The sequence below is a fragment of the Accipiter gentilis genome, chromosome 20 (genome assembly GCF_929443795.1).
Source record: "Accipiter gentilis chromosome 20, bAccGen1.1, whole genome shotgun sequence".
Taxonomy (NCBI): domain Eukaryota; kingdom Metazoa; phylum Chordata; class Aves; order Accipitriformes; family Accipitridae; genus Astur; species Astur gentilis.
In genome coordinates this window covers 18,047,489-18,073,469 of record NC_064899.1, presented here as the reverse complement: position 1 = coordinate 18,073,469, position 25,981 = coordinate 18,047,489, and the positions used below count along the sequence as shown (strand labels likewise).

The 25,981-nt window shown below is 38.8% G+C and overlaps 1 protein-coding gene across 1 annotated transcript; it reads right to left on the bottom strand.

The window, feature by feature from the left end:
• Positions 1 to 347: 347 nt before the first annotated feature.
• TMEM170B (transmembrane protein 170B) lies at positions 348 to 24,973 on the bottom strand. The gene is made up of 3 exons (XM_049824038.1): positions 24,337 to 24,973; positions 14,055 to 14,225; positions 348 to 9,174 (listed from the first exon to the last, which is right to left on the bottom strand). Exons 1-3 carry the CDS (start codon positions 24,431 to 24,433, stop codon positions 9,044 to 9,046), a joined length of 399 nt encoding a protein of 132 aa, XP_049679995.1. The 5' UTR covers positions 24,434 to 24,973; the 3' UTR covers positions 348 to 9,043.
• Positions 24,974 to 25,981: the final 1,008 nt, after the last annotated feature.

Sequence of the window (25,981 nt, the reverse complement as noted above, 5' to 3'; positions counted from 1 at the left end):
GAAAGCAACTTTACCTTACAAATTAAAAAAAATAAAACAAAACAAAACAACCCCAAAACCACCCAACGACAAAAAAAACCAAACCACCGCTACTTTTGAGACATAGCAACCTGGTTTTATACTCTCTAAAGCCCCTTAAGCTTTTCATGAGAAGTTAGCTATTGTGATGCCATCTCTAAAAGCAGTGCTTTCAGGCTGCATGGAAGAGATACAGATTTACTGGTGAATGTTCTCAGACTGATTTAATAAAATATAGAGCTAATAAAACTGTATCTTTTATTGAAAATAAGCAATACAAAGCTTACATTATACTTTGTCAAAATGGCACCTCCAAGAGGTAATGACTAACACACGCACGGTGAATTAGACTTCCTTAAAAATAAAGCACATGTGACAAGCAGGAATAAATAGCATCTATATACCTCAGCAGGTTGACAACAACAACAACAACAAACTAGATAAAACATTTACATCATGTTGACTAAGTATAATTTTCCCCAAACAGCATTCCATTGTGAGCTGGCTTAACCTGATGAACTAAATCAATCTAGTTTTCATTTCTGCAACCAATTTTTTTTTCTAAACTATGCATATCCAATTGCATAAACAAATCCTTATTATAACCACAAAAGCAGCTGCCTCAGTTTCTGTTGTAGCCATTTACGTAGGTTTCATTTGCTCAGGCATTTTTTTTCCCCACCTGCTAGAATTCAACTATCAAAACCAGAGGCCATAGGTATTAAAATAACATGTGAAAAACATGGAGAAATGAAAATCTCACCCACAAGACACTTCAGTCTTGTGCCAACACAGGTCCCACTGAGATTTTTTTTCCATCTGTAGAAAGACACTTGCAGGAACACACCACTACAGTCTAGAAGAAAGTGCATCACTTAATTATTAATTTTAGCTTTATTTTATGTGTAAATTTATACATTTCAATCAGGTTCACAAAATGTAATACTTGTTATCAGAGTATTTCATACAGACATTGACACATAGCTTTATGATTGCTTATAAGAACATGCAATAAGCTATGGAAAGTTTATGAAAATATTTTAACAGAAACTTTTAATCAAATAAATGAGCATGAGAAACTGTTTGACTTGTAAATTCTGTATGTAAGCTATTACAAAACATTTCCTATTATACCAAAAAAAAGATTGAAAAATACTTAAAGGCTCTTGAAATCTTACAATTGGACAAGTGTTCCACTGTGCCTCCATTCTAAAGCATGGAAGTGGAAATTGTGCAGAAAAAAGTTTTACTTTAAATAATTGTCCAACTGTTATTGCTGTTTTTCAAAGAACCTGAAAACATACAATGAAAACTTCGAACTAAACAAACAGCTGAACGGACATATTTAGATCATTCCTGCAATTAAAATGCAAAAGTCAACTGCAAAAGTTAACTACAAAATTTTCTCCAAATGCCGTGGTTTGTTTTTTTGTTTTTTGTTTTTTTTTTTTTTATATGTACATAGAGAACTGTACACAAATAGGGAAATAAAAAAGTTGCTTAAAAAAATGAAAGATAATAGTATACAGTATTTACAGCTTAAATGTCACCCTTTTTGCTTTTAATTGGAGCTGAACTATTACATGAACATGCAGTACATCCACAACTCAAAATTAATACCTTTTTTGCAGTGTAATATAGTCCTGTACAAAGCATAACAACTATATGTTAAATCACTCTTCTCCATCACCATTCTTGCTATATTTAAGCTTCATAATGCCTAGGACACGATCCTTTAGCTGAGGCAACTTCATCAAGTGAAAATATGAATGTTTCTTTCCAATACAAATTTGCAGAATGCATTCTATCCACAAGATACTTTATGGAGAGACATTATGCTGCATCGTGTATGATCTATTGTTTAAGTCATGCTTGATGAAATACAGTATTAGAGGGACACAATTTTGTCAGTGGACTAATGGATACTTTTTGAAATTTTCATTTTCAAAGATTTTCAACTTCCCTTTTTCCTCTGCTCCTTATTTGCTCAGCCAAATCCAAATAATACTGATTGCAATTGTAAAGCTTATAGTACAACTGTTATAGTTACCAATACAGATGTCAAATACTTTAGCCTTTTTCTGACTGTAAAATAGGTACCTATCTTCAGTGGTTTCTGTAAGCATTTCTGAAGAATTATGTGCTATTCTAAATATTGCCACAGTCAAAAGTTTAGTTACATAAATACCTGACTATCCTCTAAAACCCCAAAACATTGAGGACCTCCAAAACTTCATTATCTGTATAAAAGTTGAGCACTTTTCAAACAAGTAAAAACTCCAGCCAAGTAATTTTAAAAGGTTATAGATCTTTAGCTCTGATGGACTCATCAATATACCTTATACTGATGGATAATCCAGAAACGGATTTTACAATGGTGATATTAAATACCTGAATTAAACTTCAAAAGTTAGATCTCAAATGAAAAGGAATGACATTTATATCAATCAAATATTATTTATTTTACTGAAAATGTCTTCAGTATTTACTTTGCCTTATAGGTTTTTTCTTTTCAATTCACAGAAGCAGAACAAAAGGACATATTATCTATTCCCTTTAACAATTGACAAATCTTACTAGTATTCATGCAGTAACTTCCTTAAGTGTCCAGTAACTACATGAGGAACAATTAGAAGTGAAAAAAATGTGTGTTCCTGAAAGAAAATACTTCTATAGAGCATCAGAGTATCATTGGGTTCACACCTGCTATAATGGGATATATACACCCTATGCAGTAACGTATCTCTGCGGACTTTGAGATATCTTTGTGATTATATTTAAACTTAATGCACAAACTGATTTCAAGTACAAGTCCAGGCACAAGTGTGGGAAACAGCATGCTGTCAGGACACAATCTTTCTCATTTACAACGTATCAAATGGTATGTACTCAAGTTAAAGTCTACCTTCTATGACAACTTCATTTTCACCAAAGAATGTGCAGTTAAGTACACAGGTTAATGCAGCCCAGCTGAAAATTTTACTGCTGTAACAGAATACTTTTCCCACTGACCTTAAAGGTTGTAAAGGTGGTGACCAAGGTGTGACCAAATATTTGAGTTTTAACCCAATACAAATTTTCATGTGTTAAATTCACCTGTACACAAAGAACACTTACTCCTTCTGAAGCAACAGCTGAGGATTTAAACAGTCTTTTTACCTTGGGCTGCTCCCAATCTAGATGTTAAAAAAAGGAAATAATTAAAAAGGTATTCCGTCACTTTGCTGATGCAGCTGAAAGTTAAATTCTGGTAACACTGAAATAAAGTTATGTTCTAGCATTTATATATATGTAGCACTCCATTATAGTTTATGAACAAAATTCAGAATTTCATTTTATCTCAAATTGCTTGGAAGTAGATTAGGTTGCAGTTGTCATCCTAACAACCAATCTCCACTTTTTTCCTCTTAACTGAAATACACATATAATGAAAAAATGTATTTCTAGAAACAGAAGAGTAACTGAAAAAATTCTCATGTTCACAATTGTTTTTCTAAGACTTATTAGTCACATACTTTTTCGGAGGGGTGTCTCTGATTCATCCACACTTTGTTACACCTAGGAATACTATTGTATCTAAAGAAGAAAATTAGTTGCTTATGTGGAATTACATACGTGTGATATTGAATGGGTATGTACAAAACCATCCAGCTTAATATGCTCATGATAAAATATTCAGATTTAATACAGGAAAGCTGTTATTAGAATACACTTAGTGCATGAAATACATAAATTAAACCAGAAAGTAACAATTAAATCAGTTCTTACAGTCATTAGAGCTTAGACTCCATTACAGCTTCTGCTCAAATTGCATTATATATGCCTGGCCCCCAACAGAATTAAAATAAAAATTGTAAGCAAAACAAATATCAATGTGTGATATGTTGAAGAGGGAATACTATTTCCTTTAGAGTAATAAAAACAATGTACTTCAAAAGTAGAAAGCTACTTTACACAAAATCAGGACTACTCTCTTTGGTCCATGTTGAACATTCAAAACTGGTTAAATTATTTGTTTCTTTTAAAAACTGTCAACAGCAAACTTCAAATTATATCGCTACTCATGGTACGTACATTAATTTAATAAACTCAGAATTACCCACAAAATGAAAGACAATAATTATTTGGAAGATTTGTTTTCTGCAATACAGTTGGGGTTTTTGAGTCAAACCAAAATTTTTTGATCTGGGGAATAAGCCAGGCCTACCAGAGCAGCGACAAATATTCCTTAGCTGCCTCCCAAGATGAGAACCAGAAGACCAACCACCTCAAGTGTGTGCATGCCAATCCACACAGCCTGGGGAACAAACAGGAGTAACTGAAGCTCCGCAACCAGTCAGAAAACTATGATATCATAGGACTAACTGAAACATGGTGGGACAACTCACATGACTGGAAGATCACGATGGATGGCATCCCCATCTACAAAGAAGGGCTTAAAGGAGTATCGAGGAGATTATAGGCCCATCCATCTTACTTAGTCCCTGGGAAAGTTATAGAACAAATCCTCCGGAGGCTATCACAAATCAAATAAAGCACATGATTGGGAAAAGCCAGCACAGATTCACAAAGGGCAAATCATGCTTGACAAACCTGATTGCCTTCTACGACAAAGAAAGCTGCTCAGTTGATGTGGGGCAAACAGTGGACATTGTCTACCTGGATTTCTCCAAGGCTTTCAAGATGGTTTCCCACAGCCTCCTCCTACAGAAACTGATGCATTACAGTCTATACAAGTGGTCCGTGCAGTGGGTAGGGACCTGGCTGACAGGCTGCACCCACAGGGTGGTGGTAAATAGCTCCTTTTCAAACTGGCAACCTGTCACACGTGGGGTCCTCCAGGGGTCAATGCTGGGCCCAACACTGTTTAATGTCTTCATAAGCAATCTGGATGGTGGTATCAAGTGTACCCTGACAAAGTTTGCTGATGATACTAAACTCAGCGGGGAAGCAGACACTTCGGAAGGGAGAGCCACCCTGAAGAAAGACCTGGATAGGCTGGAAGAGTAGGCTAACAATAACTTTATGAAGTTCAACAAGGACAAGTGTAAGGTATTGCACCTGGGAAAACATAATCCAGGCGCACAGCACAGGCTGGAATCTACCTGGCTGGGGAGCAGCTCTGTGGAAAGGGACCTGGGGGTCCTGGTGGACTAGCAGCTCAATATGAGCAAACAGTGTGCTGCTGTGGCAAAGAAAACCAACAAGATGCTGGGTTGCATCAACAAGGGCATCGCCGGCAGAGATAAAGAAGTCATTATCCCACTCTACTCAGCTCTTGTCAGGCCACACCTGGCCCCATATTGTGTTCAGTTTTGGTCCCTGCTGTGCAAAAAAGATGCGGACATGCTGGAAAACCACAAAGATGATCAAAGGACTGGGAAGCCTGCCATATGAGGAAAGGGGGAAAGAACTGGGTTTGTTCAGCCTCAAGAAAAGAAGGCTTAGGGGAGACCTTATCACCATGTTCCAGCATTTAAAGGGTGGCTATAAAGAAGACTGAGACTCCCTTTTAACAAGGAGTCACACAGAAAAGATGAGGGGTAACAGGTACAAGTTACTCCCAGGGACATTCCAACTGGACACCAGAGAAAAAATTTTTACAATGAGAACAATTAGCCATTGGAATCATCTCCCCAGGGAAGTAGTGGATTCCCCAACATTGGACACTTAAGATTCAGCTGGATAGCGTGCTGGGCCATCTTGTCTAGACTGTGCTTTTGCCAAGAAAGGTTGGACCAGATGATCATTGAGGTCCCTTCCAACCTGGTATTCTATTATTTTATGACTACACTGATAAATGGTAAGTGCGTGGGATGTTTAAATCTTTAACAACAGCAGCTTCTAACAAAGAGAAGCTTCTTCACATTAAATATTATATTCAGTATTCCCCTTCACCCCAGATTAAATTGCATTGATGTATTATTATTTGTTCTTTACTTGAAATTAATCATTGACAATGCAGAATGTGCCTAGTGATACAATGCAGAGGCAGGCAGAGCTATTTGAAGACAGCACTAAAAGACCTTGTGTGGACATCTGCACAACACTGTATTGTCCAAAGGGAACCAGAGTACCATCAGTGTCATTCACACACAAGATATCTTTGTAGCCTAATAACAAGAGGGGAAAAAAAGAAGTTATCTGAAGTAATTTTCTTTTTCTTGGGCAAGTTATTTCAATTGTTAGTGCGTGCAAGGTACAGAACACACCCCAAAACCACCATTCATATATATACACACATAAACATGCATACACTGCACTGACTAGAGCACCTTATGTTTAACAATGCTGTTTCTAATGATGTGGAATGAAATTTCAAAGATTCATAGACATAAGGCCACTTACTTACACTTCCTTTCACTGCTAGAGTTATTATACAGTAAGTTCATGTTATGATCAATGAGTACTTCATAGACAAACTATCTGTCCTCATATATTCCTCACAAGAAATAGTTAAAACAATTTTCTATCAAATACATAACTTTGTCTCTGTTAAGCCACTTAGGCATTATGTTATCTGCCTATTCATCATTGCCAGGCAATAATGCCATATAGAGACAACTAAGCACCTAACAATGTTTTAAAAAGTGATTACAATGATCTATGCAAAGAAAATTATTTGGAGGAAGGTAACTTAACATCTGCAAAGATGCCTCCTTGTCAAAGGAGGAAAGTTACCATGACAACAATTTCATTGGCACGACAATTAAAATGAAGAATGAAGTTCATCAATAAAAGTTCCGTATATGCATTTCATACGTTAGTAGTAGTCTGTTATAGTTTAACTCAGTGAAAGACAGCAAGCCATTGATCAGTGGTAGCATAATAGCCTCGTACCATAAATAAGAATTCAGATACTCAAGGACATCTGGAAACTGGGAAGAAGTTTTAGTGTGAGGTAAAGTCATGAGACAATCTAAATTACTGAATACAGTGCTTCATGAAACAGTCGGGTTTGATCCAGACAAGCATTTCCAGGTTGTCAGACAGGAATGTTTTAATGTCTGTTGAGTAAGACATTATAACAAATAACCAAATTAATAACAAAATAGCAAAAATAGAACAAGAATGAAGATATGGTAAATTTTTTTTTAAATCCTCTCCCCTAAAAATATATGTAACAAGGCACATTAGGAGAAATATCTTCAATTACTTTATTATTCAATTTGATTTAAATACCTGAAACCAGTTTTCTCATAATTTAAGACAATGGGGAGAAGTTTAAATTTCCTTTTACAGATGTAATAATTTCATTGTCTACTAAAGTGCAATGATTGTTATGCCAAAAAGTATCATCAGAAAGTAAAAGCCACAAGACAAAAAACACCAAACCATGAAAAATAAATAAGTTTTCGAAGACATTCAAAATAATGAGAATATACGCACTCAGTCACATTTTAAAGCAATTCAAAGCCAAAAATATAACACTGAAAAGGTTTATAAACCTGTATTTTACCTTGTTCCCTGCAAAGCCTGTAACTTTGTACATTTTCCAAACAAGACTTAAATACTTTTAAAGAAAAGAAGTAATATTAGCATCCTTCACACTTTAAAAAAGTTTATGTGAAGTAAAATAAAGGCAGACAGGTTAATTCATTATAATATTTTGAAGCACTAAGCGATATGACTGTATTCTAAGTTATATTTTAACCATATTTTTAGCTGTGCAGTAGGTGCCGGTGGTTTCAACAGTCCTGAAAGTCTTTTTGACTTCTTAACTGCAAAACCTTTGAGCAATTTACTCTTCCTGTCAGCATTAAAAGCTGACTGCTGAAAAGCATTCAGTTGAGGAAAGATATAAAATATTCCTTATTCCTCACACAGAACTTTGTGCCCTTTAAATTTTGCATTTCATAAAGAATTAGTAATTAGGCTTAAAATCTCTATTCACTCCAAAACATTCACATTTAAGACATTTCACATGCACAACACTACTGTCCCTTTTAAACTAGACAAGCACAAGCTCTACTGAAAGCTAAGTATTTGAAAGTTCCTGGTTTCTTAAATCTTTCCAAAGATACAAAGTGTTTAGAAACAAGGTAATAAATACATTAGTGCTGCCCCACTTCCAAACTTTTGGAGTATAGTAACTATTTTATTAAAATTAACATTTTTGTTCAGTAGAAAACCAGTATATCATTTTTTATCCATTTTCCTCATAGGTGTATTCTCTTGAACTTTGTTATATTTGTGTGTTCTTTAAAGAATACATGTAGGGTTAAGAGTCCTATCAGTGATTAAATAAATAATAGGGAGCTTATTTGCAACAAGTAGCCTTTCTGGGGCTTTCAGAAGGGCTGGTAACAATCTGTATGTTTAAGACAAAATAATTTTAAGGAAAGCATCAATTTAAGATTTGTTTGTGCATACCGAACAGATTGTACTTAGTAACCCTCATACAGTCTCCCTAAGCTATTGATTTCTGACAATCTAAAACCATAAAGAAATGATGTGCTGACCTTCAGAAAACTGCCATGAGCCATTCTACGCATAGTGCTAATTACACCAGGGTTGCTAAAGCTGTGGTTCTTAAACCCCATCAAAATTCACCTACACTTTGAAACAGACCTAACAGTTATGTTCACAGCATTCTTCTATAATTACAATTTCGAAGCTTACCAGCCAACAGTTAAGAATTAAACTCCAAGTTTGGCACATACAGCAATTGTCAGAAGCATCCCTTTATTTTATTACAACACTGTTAAGAACAATGATCCCATCACCAAGCATTAACCTGACTGGCAGCTATTCAAGGTGCTTTATCTCAAATTCGCACACATGGAGTGCACCTTGCCTATGACTGAGGCACATAAGGTGCAGTGCAGAAGTACAACAGTTCAGACACTAGAGGACAGTCTGTTCATTTGACCGAACCTCTAGATTCGTAGTGCACGTTCCACATTGCTTCCTTTCTCTTGCACTAGAATTCAAGTTCGTAAGCTGATGAATCCACTTTCAGGAAGTTCCTCTTCAAATTAAAGATTTCTTTAAACTAGTTGATTTCCCCCCTCCTACATAAGTCTCAAAGTGTTGCAAGAATTCTTGAAAATGAGATAATTAATGTCAGTACTGTCTGTCCAACGCCAAAGACAAGAGCTTCCAAGGGAGCCATATTCTTTCCTGCTACTCTGTAAATTCCAGCTACTGCAGCACCTAAGAATCACAAGAAAAACAATGATCAAATCACAGAAAAAGCCAAGGCTGAAATATGACAAATTATTTACTGTGTCTATGCATCAGCTATTTATAGAACATTACCAAACACTGTATTGCTTCATGGCATTACAGAATTATTAGCCTTACTTGTATTTTTGTAGTTATGCAAGTCCTTCAGGAATGATTTTCCCAACTGAACCAGATTAACTTTTCCAACATCAGTTTAAGAAAATTGAATCTTGCTGTTTCCCTGTAGACACCTTAAATTCTTTTTTTACATTTTTGCCTTCCGCTAATTTTAAAAGGTAGCAAAAAAAATCCCCTAAAAATTGACCGTATCTGAAGTGTGGTTTAATCGTGCTTGTATAGGCAGGGAGAAGGCAAGAACAGTAAAACTACTAGTGTCTACAAAACAACCGTAAACACACATTTATCAGCTTCATTTAATATTTCAGTTGAATAACCTTGTCATGTTGTGTCAGTTTGGTTTTGACTTAAACTACTAAATTGTTAACAATTGTTTAGCAAACCAAGCAAAACATGAAAAAGATCAAAGCACTGCATTGTTATCCACCAGTGTGTATGAGAGGAAATTTCTAATCAATATGATTAGATTTTGAGCTATAACACATTAAAAATTAAGAGACCATTTTTCTTACACAGTTTTGTGCAAATTCCTGTTTAAAGTATAACATCAAATGGCCAGGATAAACCAGAAACAAAATACTGCACTGTAAACACAGGTGCTACTAACTCCCTTCTAACTGCCTTTCACATACTGAATTTATCACATGTGTTTGAAGAAAAAAGTCACAGAGCAAACTTATAGGGAGAAAATGCCTTGGAGAAAATGTCTTGGAGAAAATGCCTGAGAAAAAGATAAGTCTTTCTATCAATCAGTCAAAATAATAACATGCTAATGATGAATAACATTTTCTGCTCAACCAACTTCTAAGCCTTTTAAGGATACAAAAATGTTAATTTGAAAAAAGAAATATAGGCTGTATATGGCTGTGTCCATAAGTAAAAAATTTACTCAACCCAAACCTCAAAGGTTCAACTAGAATGAAGCTTTTATTTAATAGTTTCTGAACTAGTATTTTCTATACAGTGTTTGCTTTCCTTGCCTTAAGAACAACCATTAAGTTTATTGTCCTTTATTTCAGAATAAATTAATTTTTCCTGAAGACCAAAACCCAAAATTTAGTGATAGACCTTTAGTATTTATGGTCTCAGATGCTACCTGATCGTAATAAATGCTTTCAGGCATCACAGAGGCTTTTTCAGGCTCAAAGAAAACTGAAAAGCCACCACAGGTTTTTTTTAAGTAATAGGAAAGAGTTTAAAAAAAAATAATTGTAATTTTGTTGGTTTTGCACAGTCACTAACAGGAATAGTCTGCTGAAATGATCAAAAACCCATTAGTGACATGGAAATACACTAAGTCCCAACAGATTTTTCTGAAAGTACAATGTGTATCTGAATCATCTGACATCTTAAGAAAAGTAACACCTCATTTTTACAAAAATTTTAGGAAGAGTAGAATTCACTAGCAATTCTGGCCATAACAGCATTTGCAAATACAATTAATCAGACTATTAGGTGAGTAAATTGGGGGGGGGGGGGGGGGGTGTTTAGTTTTTGTGGGTTGTTTTTTTAATTGCTGGTTTTTTAAAAAACATATTCTGTAAAGTGTATTTTGTCAGGAATATCTCACCAGAAGGCTAGCCTTATGGTATTTCACTCAGCTACCTTGCGTAAGCTTTTCCATTTGTTCCTTGACTATCTGCTGTCAAAAACTGAGCAAGATCCTTTAGACTGAGCCCAGTACTGACATTAAAATTATTTTGGTGATTGAACTCTCAAAGTGAATTCAAATCAGCCAAATTGGGGTACCAGAATTTGATGCTATTAGTTACTCAATAACAGAAATTTTTGGTTTCTTGAGAAAACACAGAGATATTCTGGAAAATATCAATAATTAAAAAAAACCTGGTAGTTTGATAATTAAGTATTTGTACTCATCAAATAACAGTGTACAATACAACCTGTAATGTATAACCCAGCACAATTGGTATAGAGCTGAAGTATGCTACAATAGGCTGCCAATGAGATGAATGAGAATATGTCACCAAAAAGGAGTGTGCTGGGGGAGAAGAGGAAGAATAGACCCTTCTGGATGAAATACAGCTAAAATCCTTGCCTCAAACTTCCTGACATTTTTCTGTTCTTGGTTGGTTTGGTTTTTTTGTTGTTTTTTTTTTTCCGACAGTATCCACTGCTATTTAATAATTTTTTTTATACCAACTGTTAAGTTCCATGATTTTTCAAAACCTTGAAACTGAGGCATTTCCTCCTTTTTTACATGCTGGTAAAAAGATTCCAGAAGGCCAGAAAGTTTGAAAGATCTAACTGAGCAAAATTAAACTTGCATTATTTAATAATCTATACTGCATTCATTCATCTACACAAATGATGCAGAGGACTGGAAATACAAAATGGAAATGGAAGTCAGTTTGCTATTTCAATTACTTAAGCACTGGACTAGGCATATCCAAACAACAAAATACTTCAACATGCATTCCAGTTTGCAGCACAATTGCTATTAAAATTCCTCTCTTTAATATTTTATCACCATATTTTGTCTTCAGAAGCTCCCCACAGAGTTTCTTTCAGTATGAAACAGCCCAGTGCGTTCAGAAACAAAAATACCTGGAAGTAAAAGTATTTGGCTAACCACTTTGCAATGCTCTGGGCAAAACCTTTGGGAACAGTGTAACAAGTCTACAGTCTAAGCCTGGAGAAATTCTCAGGTGAATTTGCACATGAACAGTGCCGCTTACTTATTAAACATTTTGACCTGCAAAACTGGATGCCAAAAATACAACTGTGTTGCTCCTCTTTTTATGCTTAGATAAAAGACACAGAGTACTTTCATCTGAGAAACACTGAACCTGAAACTTCCCCACCACATAATACTATAAAAGACTCTGCTTGGATATTCCAGCATCACATTTCCTATCTTCAGTTCTTCCAAAATGCTCATGCACAATTGACCTTGTAACAGGACCACTGCCACTTTAATCGTAGGACAAAAATCAGCATAACATGTAATGTAAGGCACTCAAACTGGTTCCACCTCACTTTAGAAAAAAAAAAAGAGTTATACTGAACTATACTGGGTTAAATAATAGAAATTCTAGGATGAGATATATATAGTAATTGAAACAAGTTTTTGAGGAAAGTATTAACGAAACTTTTCATGAAATTTGCGTTTTTATTTAATCTTGAAAACCAACAGGCAAGAAAGACTTTCAGCAGCAATAAGAAAATCTGTCACAAATCAACCATGAATGTGTCCAAAGCTGAAGTGATACCACTATTCTGATAATTTGGTTAGTACACAGAAAAATGGGAATGAAAGGCAGAAAGGCCTTTCAGGTTAGACCATCTCAACAACACTGAAGATCTTTGGGCAGAAACTACTACTAAGGTTAACAGAGGCCCCATTCAATCCATTGATTTTAATGTTGAGAACTGCTGATTGGCATTATTTCAGACAACAAAGCACAAGCTTCTTTCCTGTATAATTCCTGAATAATATTCACTATTTCTCCACACCCCCTACCAAACAGAAAATTCACCATGCTCTTATTTGCTTGGGAAAGCTACTGTAGTCTACTTATAAGTTAAACATACATAGCTGGATATGATAGAGCCAAAGACTGAATAAAGTGTCCTACTGATCTTATAGCATATATTTTAGTATTGACACAGATAACAGAATTTCTTAGGGAAGATGGAAGAACAGTATCTGATACCACTAACTCTAGATGAAAACAGCTAAGCATCATTTCCTCAAAATGTTCTTGGCAACATCACTTGTACCATATATGGACAGGTACAACACTTTTGCATTTTTCTACATAAAATACTCCTGATTTCTGCAATGTTTTCATGACGAGTATAGGTTTCAACTACAGCTCTGTGAACCTTTCAGCATGCTGCTTTAACAGAGAAATGGTTAGCATCTTATCTGTGGATACAATGTCAAAGAATAAAAAAGTGTCTAAAAATGTACCTTGAGTGGTAGGCATTAAACTAACACCATAAGAAACTCCAAAACAGATGCCCTTACCAAAGAGCACTTTGCCTAGAACAACAGCACAGCTTAATTTTTTTATTTATTTATTGGGGGGGGGGGGGGGGGGGGGAAGTCTAATGGCCTTCCTCCCTACCCCAGATAAAGTAGAAAGTAACATTATGGCCAAGCCAAGACTGGAAAGTTCATTCAAATCCATAAGCCAAGTATAACTTCTCCAAACAAAGGAATTTTCTTAGCTGTAAACCACTACCTACATTGCACCTTTATTTCTTTTAAAAGAGCAACATCCTAGCCAGCTGCAATTTAAAAACCTGCAGCAGGCCCAAGGAAATGAGCAGGAATTCAGCCTTACAACCAATGGAATCAGGACCTCTTTTCCAAGAAAATCCTCGTGGCTTTAAGGGTACTAAGAGGTGATCTTGATCAGAAGCCTTTAATAAAAAAATCCGCAACAAGTATGGTAGGACAGGACAGCTCTTCCTGATCGCCAAAAGATACTACCTGCTGAGCATACACCTTTTGAATAGCTTGGTACCCAACATTTCCAAAACGAGAGAGTACAATGATTTCTGCACTTTTCAGACAATTTATAGTAGTTTTATCTTTACATAATAGAAGAGCAACTCAGCTGTCATTATCATTAGGATAGCTATATAACTAGGGGAAAATCCTTAATAAACAATTAACAAATCACCAAGAAAAAGGGTTTTTTTCTTTTTAGAAGTTAGATGTAAAATAAGAAAGAAAAAAACAAAACAAAAGACAGACTTACTGGTTATCATTGCTCCAGTTATAGAACCCAGAAATCCAATGCTGACCACAATGACAGAGATCAGCCTCCCCTGCCTATGCCTCTGCAGCATCACAAACATTAATACTCCCACAGCACCATGGACAAAGAGAGAGGAGAAGAGAGCCCAGAGGAAAACCCAGTACCACATTTCTGAAAGAAAGCAGTCAAATAAAGGGTTAATATTTCTGAGACAAGAACAAGTAAGAGTTTAAAACATTGCATACAATCAACAGTAAGAGAAAAGCAATACTGATTTCCATCTTAAAAGGGATCAATATGACAACATCAGCGTGTGCTCAAGACACTTTCCCCCTTTTAGCAGTGTATCATAAAGGAATAACTCTTATGATCAAAAAAATTATAAAAAGCATTCTGGCACAATTCTTAATTCAGATGTATTATTACAAGAAGTCCATCATTCTTTTAATAGCTTCTTTAAACAACATTAATTGCAGTATCTTACTAGGTATTGTAACTACTACACCTGCAGAATGAAACATTCACTGAAACAAAGACTGAACCAAGAAAAAGTCAAGAATTGTTTTGGGTGGGGTTTTTTTGGTTGGGTTTTTTTTTTTTTTAAAAAAAAAGAAGAGACAGCATCAGGTAACATCAAATGGGAAAACTGAGATTAAAGACTTCAGCTTATCTACCCAGGAGCTGTAATAGAATGTTCCATCAAATTAGCTTCAAAGGCACAAATAAAAACACTACAATTTTAACAAGAAATTTTAACACAACCTCTTCCTTCTAATTGCTTAGCACAAAACTTCATAGAGACATGTAGACACTATTATTTAAATTACTAAGCAAGGACAAGAGATCATGAGAATGTGTGGAGTACAAACATTTCTCTAAAGAATGGCAGACGTGATCATTACCTTCAAAGAAGAGAGCAGAAACCATCAATGAAGCTACATAAGAATTAAAGAACCTTTCTCACTTGGTGGTAATTTTCTAAAAACATTTACTATAACTCAAAAGGGTAGGGAAATGCAAAAGAGAATTTTTTGTTTTTTTTTTTACATCAACTACAGTTGGTATATATCATCACAGAATTCAGCAAATTGGGGCACATTTTCCCAATTGACATAATCTCACGAAACTGTCATCAATTCAGAGTTTTTGCTGCAGTTCCCCCTCAAAAAAACAACACAGCTTCCTTACAACAGCAGGATGCTTATTGTTTGAGGTGAGCCTGTATTATTGTAGCTTAACACACATCAGTCATTTGAGCAGAAATATGACCCAATTAGCTAACTCAAAAAATACTTAGCAGCTCAAAACACCTAGTGAAAAGATTCTGAGAAAGAATGGTTGCTACACAATAACCAGTGTCCTTTGAGTTCGATGTCAATATAGTATGTACATCCATAGCACAAATACAGAGTTTAAGCTTTTTCATTTAGCAGTACTTTGAGAGTAGACTCAACCCTTCCCCTTTCACACAGGCATAAAAGGCAAAACTATGTCACAGGACTTACAACTCCTCTAAATTATGGTCACCAAAAGGCTCTCTTAAGAGAGCAGCAAGGAAGGTGGATGGTTAATCTACATTCAATTAATACTTCAGCTGTAGCTCAAGGTGTAACTTTTCTGAATGCTTAGATATATGCACACATATACTGAGGGTGGCTCCAAGCAGCTCTCCTCAGATCCTCCATCCCTTTACACCTTGCCCTAAGCTGGGCCTCAAAAATCATTGCAAAAGGATAATGACCACTGTACTGTTCCACTAAACCTCCCATTCTCAGAAGCTACTGTAACAGAACAGTGGCAAGAGTGCCAAGTAGTCACTCTACAAATACCTGACAAACCCCCTCACTAATATTAAGAAAGATTGACTGATTGCTGATCTAATCTCCCATGGTCATGGATAATTAGGGTGGAGAACCTCTCCTGCAGTCCTAACAGGCTTTGTCTGTTACTAGCACAGATTGGGTGTTCCCACTGTTTTTTTCTAGTGGAAACAAATAAACAAGGAAATTAGCCAAGGATCTATCAATATAGAACCCAGCAGCCCTGCTAGACCTACAGTTTGACCATAGGGAAATAAGCCTTACGAGATGGGGGAAAAAAAAGTTTACTTTCCTGCAAATGTAAATCACGTACAACTTTGGGCAGGAAAACCCTGTCAGGAAGGAACACTTCCATTCTTCTACATCAGAAGACCTACCAGGGAAGACCCTTTCATTGAAAGTGGTCACAAAACCAGATTCCTAGCAGCTCAAACTGTTGATATTCTATCAACACGATAACAACTAAGCTCCTATCCCATGGGGGATCATTTCCTTGAGCACCAAGTGGACTGTTAGCAGATACTTCATAAATTTTAGAGGTATGTACTGTGCAGACTATAGTTCAGCAATAGACTGAACAGGTCCTCAAGTCTAAACTGCTTTGGCAACACTGGCAGTGAAAAAACACAATTAATAACCATGAAGAACAAAGTTAGACAAAAGAACTCTAATATGGGAATTAAGAATGTATCTAGTAGGCAAGAGCAAGCATCTCCTTGCTTGCAGATGTTAATCTCTGAAGACTTTTAATCCTAGAAGATACTATGTGCTTATCTTCGATCTGCCATTCTAGTTCTCCACAGTAACATGGTTGAGCCCATCTCCCAGATTATTCAGAGAAGCATGAAACTAAACTGCTTGCAGGTGAACGTGACACTGAATGCACTATTTCAAAAGATAATTTGTTCTTACACAGAAGATGATGTTTTGCCTTGTTTGCCAGTAAATACTGTAGTAGAGATGCTATTTATTTTCTGGACACAGCACCCTTTCCTGCAATTAAGTTTGTCACACAATTTTCATACCACTCAGATTATACTGATATGCAAAATACTCAGTAAAAGAGAAGTCTGGATCATGAGGACATAGTGCTGACAATGTTCTTGACCCAAACTTTCATTTCTCTTGACTAAGATGGATGCAAGAGATGAAACATCAACTACCAAGAGAAAGCAAGGGCTTCTTGCAATTTTACTAGAGTAAAGATAACCTGATACCCCAGTGACGGACTCTGAGAATACATATTTCAAATCTGCAGTTGAAGGAAACGCTTGGTTCTTATGTAAGGTTACACGAACAACTACAGGCTTCCAAGACTGCCAAACACTCCCTAACTACACCAATGATGTATTGATTAGTATTATCCCATCAGTTCTTCCACAGTCTAAAAAGAAACTTCTGGAAGGTGTGCTGTTGTGGGTACTGAATTCAGGCAGGTATCAACTGATTTCATAAAACTGCATCAGAATGAGACAAACTTGTCCCCATTTAACTTGAAGCCCAAGAACAGACGACTCAGTTATTTCAAGTAAGAGGGGACCTGTGATTATGGCAGCCTGTTCAGTAGCCAGTTATTCTGAAGATACTGGTCAATATGTAGATATGCTATGGGGAAGACAAGCAAAGCTCTCGATATTGTCTCTCTGCAAATGTAGAGGGACAGTCCCAGGACACTGAAAGTCATTCTCTCCTAAAATGCCATTGCAGCTGAAAAGCTTGAAACTGGACCAGGAAAGCCTGTTGGAATCTAACTCTGTTAGGCACCATCACTCCCTGTAATTTCTACAGGGTTTGCTAGGTACTGCATTACCTTTTAGTAAATCAGTGTTTGTGGTCACTGTCGACCCTCACCAGGTAGAAAAGGCAATTGATTTCCAGTCTTAGGGAAGACTTATTAGAATGACTGTATTTTTAGAACAAAGGGAAAGATTATGGGAAGGCTAACTACTCCCCTGTAACTAAGAAACCAAAAATATTTACCAACCCTTACACAACAAAATAGCTGCATAGTGAGCAACTATCTTGGGGTTTACTTACATTCCAAATGAGGCTCAAGGAAAATTAGCATCACCTCTCACTTTATATTTAGGACAGGAGACATGAGACTAGAACAAGCCCCAAATGTCCTGTTGGATAAAGGAATATAAACTCGAGTTCTTTGGTACACACTTTTTTCTCCTACTTCTTAAAACCAACACACATACTGAGTGCATTCAAAAGGAAATTAGAGAACATCCAGAAATATTCCTTGTTCCACACAAATGCAGCTGTAGCATTTAAAGAAAACAGTTATAAACCATCACTTCACAGAGGCTTAGGTTTCCAAGTCCATAGCATTGTAGAGTCAGTGATGGAAGAAATACAGGTAGTGTTACACATACCTGCAATAAACCAGTACCTTCTTATTATAAATTATCCATGATAGCGTATAATTTTGCCAAACTGACTGTAGATGTTAAAACTTGTAGGTGTTCACTTCAGAAGAGTTGGAGGGGAACAGGGTGGAGGGAGGGAACACCGTCATGTCCAGCTGAAGATAAGAGGGAAGAAGGACCAAAACTTTGTTCATTTGGGAAGGATACAGAAGGGGGAAGTGACAGGTGTGAACAGAAGGGTTAAGGACATTGGCCTGTGATACACCTATCTGCAGAAGGCAGGCAGCAGGATGAGGGACAGAGCAAGCAGTGGAGTTAACTGTCTTTATCCTGTAAGTAGGCAAAATACTTGTAGATCATCTTCTACTTGAGTTGCTTTTCATTTGGGCAACTCCATCAAGTACATATGCCCTAGATTATCCACTCTCCACCAACTTAGATATTTAAATTTGTTAAATAAAAGTAGCTGAAAAGTTTTTCTTTACCAAGTTACCAGACAAGCTATGAGCAGAGAGACTAGAAGCAGGGGGGGGAGGGGGGGGGGGGGGGAGTCCTTCCTCTCCCCTCACACACATTCTTGCTAAAAATTCTCACCTCCTGCAACAAGGACTGAATTTTTAAAAGGTAAGGAAGAGAAAAAGTCTCCCTGAACAGGAAACAAAGTACAACTCTGCCACTTTGTCTTGTGGCTGGAACTATTCTAGCATCTCCCCTCAGTACCAAGATACCTCTAATTTCCTAGAGATTCATTATTGGTTGGTTTTTTGGTTGTTGTTTTTTTTTAATGGTTGTAATTAGCAATGAATATACAATAATTTATATTGTTGTATCCTGATACAAAACAAAGAAGAAGGAATAATCACACTGCTCAAATATTCTGGGATGATAGCTTACCTAGTCATTATATGACTGTAGCATTTCAAAATCTGATATTAAAGAAATTGAGAACTTGATCACACAAAGCTTTTTAATCTTCGATTTAGATCATACCTTTCTCTTGCAAAGTTGGCTTTTCTAGCAAGGCACTTAGCAGAACACAGCAAGATATCTTCCAGAAAACTTACACAACATACAAAATCAGAGCCATTTATAATCATAATCTATGAACCTCTTATCACAGCCATCTTTGTCATGTTAAAGTAGCTGTTAAAAAACCTGAAAGATCTGTAAATCGGAGAATTGTATCAATTGACTATTTCACATAAGTGTTTCCTGTTCTTTAGCTACAGACTACACATTTAAGTAACAGGCTATGTATTTATCAGCAATTCTGCCAAATCCAAGAATTTTCTTTATCTGCCTGAATAGGTATCATCCACTTTGTTAAACCACCACCTCACTTCATTAAAATGTCAGCTCAGTCCTAGAAGCTGAAACAGGACAAATCACTTTTGAGCATCTTCCCTAGGAAAGACAGGAAGTCATCCTTTCTTATCCTCCTTTATTTATTCTTTTTATGTCTGGTAGTTCAACTCACTTATTTACTTCTGCCCATTAATTGGGCCAGGGATGAAGACACCCAAGTAAGCTGTTTAACATAGATGAACAAGATAAGGAAGAGAGCCAATCTTCTAAGCAAACTAAAGGAGGCTTCAAGCTCCATAAACCTAGAGGACAATATAATCATTCTTATCCAGACAGGTTGAGGGCAGAGAACTTTATGCACAGGTATTTGAGTGAAAGAGTTCAAGGTTCTGTAAAATTCAGCATCATCTAACTCCAGAATCATGATGAGAGATGACTCTCAGATAAAAGTGTGCTAGAGTAAGACTGAAGGAAGCAAAGGATGGGTTGGGGACAACACTGAGAGGTGCCACTAGAAAACAGAGAAAGACAATGTGGACCTCTGAACACAAACGATCAAGACTTTGCTTGTTCAAAAATAACTGAGTAGTTGAAAGATTTGCAATACCTATAAGGAAGAGGAAGCGAGACTGAAGTGTCTTAAGAACATACTGGTATGGCTATTTGTGTCCTATATACTGACTGATACTTTTAAGAGGTATAAACTTACCTACATGATTACTGTTGCTACCTTGATTTAAAAAAGCACATGGTCTTTGTGTAGCTACACTAATTATCTTGCTCTTTTGATGATATGAACTGCACGTATGGAATACTTTGCTGGTATGGTAATAATGACTTAGCTTTATCTGGCAGCGAGCTCCAAATACTAGCCTAGCCTCAGTTTATTTAGTCATGCCCTCACAGACCTATCCTAAAGAGACATGGAATAAAATTTTTAAAAAACCCTCCCAGCTTCCTTTGCTTGACCCTAAGAAAGTTTCAGAGCTTACTTTCAGTGTATCCAAATTACTTTAAGTAGCCAAAACACAACTTACTTATATCAAAACTTCGCAGTTGCCAAAGAAATACAGAGAACTAGGAAAGAAGCAGTACCTACTAGCTTACAAGCACAGTGACAACCAATCTATTGCATAGATTCCATAGCTTTTCTAATAAGGACAAATGAAATCCATTTTTTCAGGTTTATTTAAAATTCTTAGCACTTAACGACTCACTACCTTAAATCTTGTTTTCAGTTTATGTTCCTTTCCACTAGTTTGACCTGGGTGGGGATTTTTTCTACCACAAAAGTTGCAAGGCTCAATTAACTTGTAATTCATGCCCTATCACTCCAGTTTTAGAGTAATTCTTTGTTAATTTAGGTATTTATATATACCATACATATGTTACGCTTAGGTAGTATATATACATATTATACATATATGAGTGTCAGCATACACAACCTTAAAGATTAGAAAAGGTTTTTAAGGCATGCTACAGTTTAGAACAACATTCATATCACTTCCATCTTTATCAAAACTTGAAGTTGCATTCCAACAGCTTCATCTTGGGCAAATAAAAAAAAAAATCAAAGTCAACACAAAGTATATAAACGATAACATTTTCAAATATTGTCTATATATGAACATGCTGTCCTACTGCCACTCAGCTTCAGTAAACATGGAGTACCTCCCTAGCCCATCTTCAGCATTTTTCTTTTTCTCTAGTCCTTAGCTTGTTTTGACAGATGAATAATGATTGCCTATAACACTTCATAAGTCAAGACTGATTATTCCAAAATAAAGTAGCTCCCTTGAGATTCTGATCTAGGTACCCAGCCTACCACTATTAGCTACAGAGTTGTCAAGCAATAAGTATCTCTGCTGTGAATACAAAGATACAAATTTAAGTCAACAAGGTAGCACATGTTGAAATTTGAATTAAGAAACTGTATAATGTTATATTCCTGTAGACTTATAAACGCAAAGCACTCAGATGAAGAAATGACATCATATTATACCCACAAATATAAGTCAGCTCTTTACATGTTACAGTATTTTCTTCATCTCTGGGACCTTTCCTTAATTATCATATTAACTGGTACTTTCAAGTTAACAGGACTACACAGTCAAATTATTGTTTGGAGATGCTAACGTTTTCACTGCATTAAGTGGAAGAGAAGTACTTGCTGGAGAGCATTTAAATCATAAATTACAGACTAGTCCTCTCAGCTTACAGGACTGGGCACAAATAAGTACAGGATGGAGCTTCAGGAAAAAAAAAATATAACAGACAAGGAACATCATCTATGTAACACCCATAAATGTTCACTTTCAACAAATTCAGGAGTTATTGCTGTCCACCACTTTAAAATTATAGACTTTTATTTCAAAGTCTATAAAAACTGTTGGTGGAGTCTTGAGCTCATTACCTTAGGACACTGGGGTGTGAAGAGGAAGAAGATGATGAGTCTGACTTTAGAAGTCATACAATAAAACACCATATATTTATGAATTTCTCTTCCCAGTACTCTGAAGAAGTTTCTCCTCATACTTTACAGAGGTGCCAAAGGGAATGAATTAAGTAGACAAACAAGACAAAGTCATTCACATACCTATTTTCTTAGCAGGCAAAAAACAGAATTTCTGGTTTTGAACAAAGTTTACTTTGGTAAATATTTTAGGAAGGGTTTATGTAAGTTTAATAACAGTTATTTGTTAATATCAATTATTATATTAAAAAATTTCTTAAGATATAATCAGTAACAGTGTATCTTATATAGAAGATTTTAAATCCAGTGAAAGTTATTAACTGTTGACAGTCCATAAGAACATTCAGCACAACAGTTTGTGGCTATAAGGACAACCTGCATTTAAGCACCAAATCAGAAACCATAGTGCAACTACAACTGATGCTGACATATTCTCCAGCAATACTACAATGGATAACTAATTATTTTTCATATTCTTTATATTAAAAAGAAAAACCATTCCACACTAAAAACACCTTGTGCAACCCCTTGTTATATTGCAAAAGGGCCAAGAAACAATTTTGCTTACTTAACACTCGGAACTGAATTTCATAGAAAAGCCTATGTTGCATAATGCTTTAATAAGAAAAACTTTATAGAGGATGCCTGGCACAAAGACAAGTTAAATCCATTGTGAACTTTTTACTTTAAGAGTACAAGATGTATTTTTTATAAGTAGTATGCAAAAATAACTACTCAGAAAATGAGTCTTATTAGTGTGTCTCCACACTAATACCTGGAAAATTTAATCATCAGACACACATCTGAAAAAGTTCATAGATCAAATAAAAAAACCCAACTTGTATAACCTTTTTGTTACATTAAAAAGTACCCTGGAAGTTAAAAGAACGAGAAAGATAATAAAGCCTAAGATGATCGCTTTCTTTTTGCTACAGCTTCAACTTCAGCTACACTTCTATTTTCATTATACTTCTTCCACCTTGAATAGATGTTAACAAAAATCAAAACTATCAATCATTACTACAGAGGGGGGAAAAAGATGGCATAATACTCTTTCGTAAATATTAGAATATTTTCATAAACATTTGAAACAAATCCCCTTTATTCAACATTTTCCACTAATCTGTCACCACCTAATATACCCCTATACCAAGCAGAAAGAATTTGCTCAGTAACATCTCTGCTATTGGCACCAAATCCCTGCTTATTCAGAGCTGGAAGCTTATGCTTTTCCTTACACCTGGACAGGCCAGGAAGTCAGAAGATACACCTCTCCAGTATATGCCTTGGGTCTCACGGTAATCCACACTTGTTTTTCAGCATGAGATGGAGCAGAAGAAAAAGCCATTTCTTGCCAAAGCTAGCTAAAGCTCCCCTCTCCAAACACAGGGTGAAGCCCTGGCTCTACTTTGGTTCACAGACTTTTTTTCAGAACAGCTCAGTCTTTAAGGATCCCTGATGCTTTGTCAGGAAACACCTGCCACCTCATTAACTCCCACAGCTCTCATTGTCCAGGGGTATACTCGGGGGGGTGGTGGTGGGGAAGTCCCAGATTCTCACATTCATTTCTCCGGGGTTTTTTTGTTTGTTTGGGGTTTTTTGGGTTTTTTTTTTTGTATGCCAATGAGCATATATCCACTAAAAAACCCCAACACTCTCCCAAACATACTCCAGCCTTCCATACGTATTTCTACATTCACGCACGCTTTCTACAACCCTTTACTCGTACGCAGGTACCCATCAATTTGCTCAAATACCCTGTACCATTAGCCTTTTACTACACACGTACAAACAAGAGTGAGCGAACACATCGACATCTTCAGCTCCTTTACTCCTGCAGGCATACTGGGCAGATACCGGGCTCGCACACCACTCCTCCCCACACCGAACACACAGATCCCTCTCGTTTCCCTGGACATACCAGCCCCGCACCCAAGCCCCCCAAGCACACACACACGCCTCACATCCACGCTCACAGAACGGGCGTGCGTGCACACCCACACACACACACGCGTGCACACAGACCCGGGAACACAAACCCCAGCCCTCCCTACGGGTGACACGCAGGGAGACCACCCCCAGCCCTGCACACCGGTCCCACACCCACGCCCTCCATTGTGTACCGGGGGCGGGGGATCGCTCTCCAGTCACGGAGCGGCTTCCCCCGGCCCCCACAGCGCACACCCATACCCACGCCAGCCCCCCCCCCCGGCCGGCAGCTCGCCCCGCCGCCCCCACGCGTGCGCCAGAGGCAGCCCACCCTCCTCCCTCCCTGCCTGCCTGCCCACGCCCCGCCACCGCCCCGTTACCGGTGAGGTTGCGGAGGACGGTGCCGTGCGCCCACAGACTCAGCACTTGCTGCACCGACAGGTTGATCATGGAGTTGTCTCCCGCTTCCACCTTCATCGCGGCGGGGGGTGGGGGGGGGGTCCGGCGGCCTCCGCCGCTCCTCAGCCGGGGGGGACGGGCGGCAGCGACGGCCTGACCAGCGGGAGGCCGGACGCCTCTCGCCGCCGGACCGCGGGGCGGGAGGGCTGCGGCGGCGAGGAGCGAGAGGGCGGGGAGGCGGCGAAGGGGCCTCCGCGGCGCGGGGGAGACATCGAGGACGGAAGGGGGAGATGGCGGCGAGCCTGGGGGAAGCGGGGTGGGGGGAAACCGAGCGATGGGGCCCGGCCGCTGGCGCTTCCCCGCGGCTCAGGGGCAGGGCAGGGCGGCCCCGAGGTGCGAGCCGGCGGCGGGGACGGACGAGGAGGCCCGCCCGGACCCCATCGCCGCCTCCTTCTCCGTCAGGAACGGTGGTCGTCGCCGCCGCCGCCTCGCCACCGGCATCGTCACCCCGGCCACTGGCATCACCTGGGGAGGGGGCGGGGCGGCCGCCAGGCTCCTCCCTCCCTCCCTCACGCGGGCAGCGCCATGCAGCAGCAGCGGCCCCGCCCGCGGCTGCTGGCGCGAGACGCCGGCCGCCGCCGTAGGGGAAGGGTGGGGGGGAAAGAAACGCGGCCCACGCGCAGGCGCGGTGCGAGGAACCGGAGGGCGCGAGCGCCGCGACTCCCCGGAGCGTGTGGAAGGGGCAGGGTCCCAGTGACCGTTAAGTAGCGCACGAGCTGCGCACCTCCCCCTGATTGGCCCTCGCCATAGGGACGGGCTCACCCCACGTGCCCGTGGCACCGCCCCCCTGGCGGCTCGCGCCGTTCCCGCCGTTGGGCGGTGGCGGGGCCGCCCGGGCCCCGCTCCCCTGGCCGGCGGGACTGACCGGCGGCCGGGATGCCGCGACCGGCAACAGTAAGCGGCGGCGGCGTTAAAACACAAAAGTTCCAGAGAACGCGGCCGTCAGCACCTCCGCGGCGGGGTCTGAGGCTCCCCGGCCGTCCCCCGCTCGCCGCTGAGGAGGGGTGAGGAGACGGCGAGCTGAGGAGAGGGCGATGAGCGCCGGCGGGGCGGAACGGAACGGGACGGGACGGGACGGGGAGGTTAGGCGCACAAGGTGGATTTTGGCTGGGAAGGCCGGAGGTGCCTTAGCTCCGGTGGCGGCAGGGAGCTGTCATCCTGAGGCAACGTGCGGGTGATGCTGCGTAACGTTCCTGGCTATTCCTTTGAACCCAAGAGCTCTACAGGCAGTGCTGCTGCAGATGAAAGGCCCCAGAAGCTAGAAAAGATGAGAAGGCTTCAGAGAACCTTAACTCCGTAACCATACTTTAGTTAGTTCCTTTGCTTTATATAATAATAATAAAAAAGCGGTCTTTAAGCTGAACGCCGCCTCTTTCAAAGCACAGGATGCATGGTGCTTACTGATTTAAAAGCCAGCAAGTTCCCCGCCATTCCTAAATGCATGTCCCTGGGCCGTATTTCATGCACACATTTCCTCACTGGCCTTTCTTCAACAGTGCTTGCTATAGTACTTCATAAACATCATTTTATGTCAGCATCTTTTGATGTAAGCGGTTGGAGAGGTAA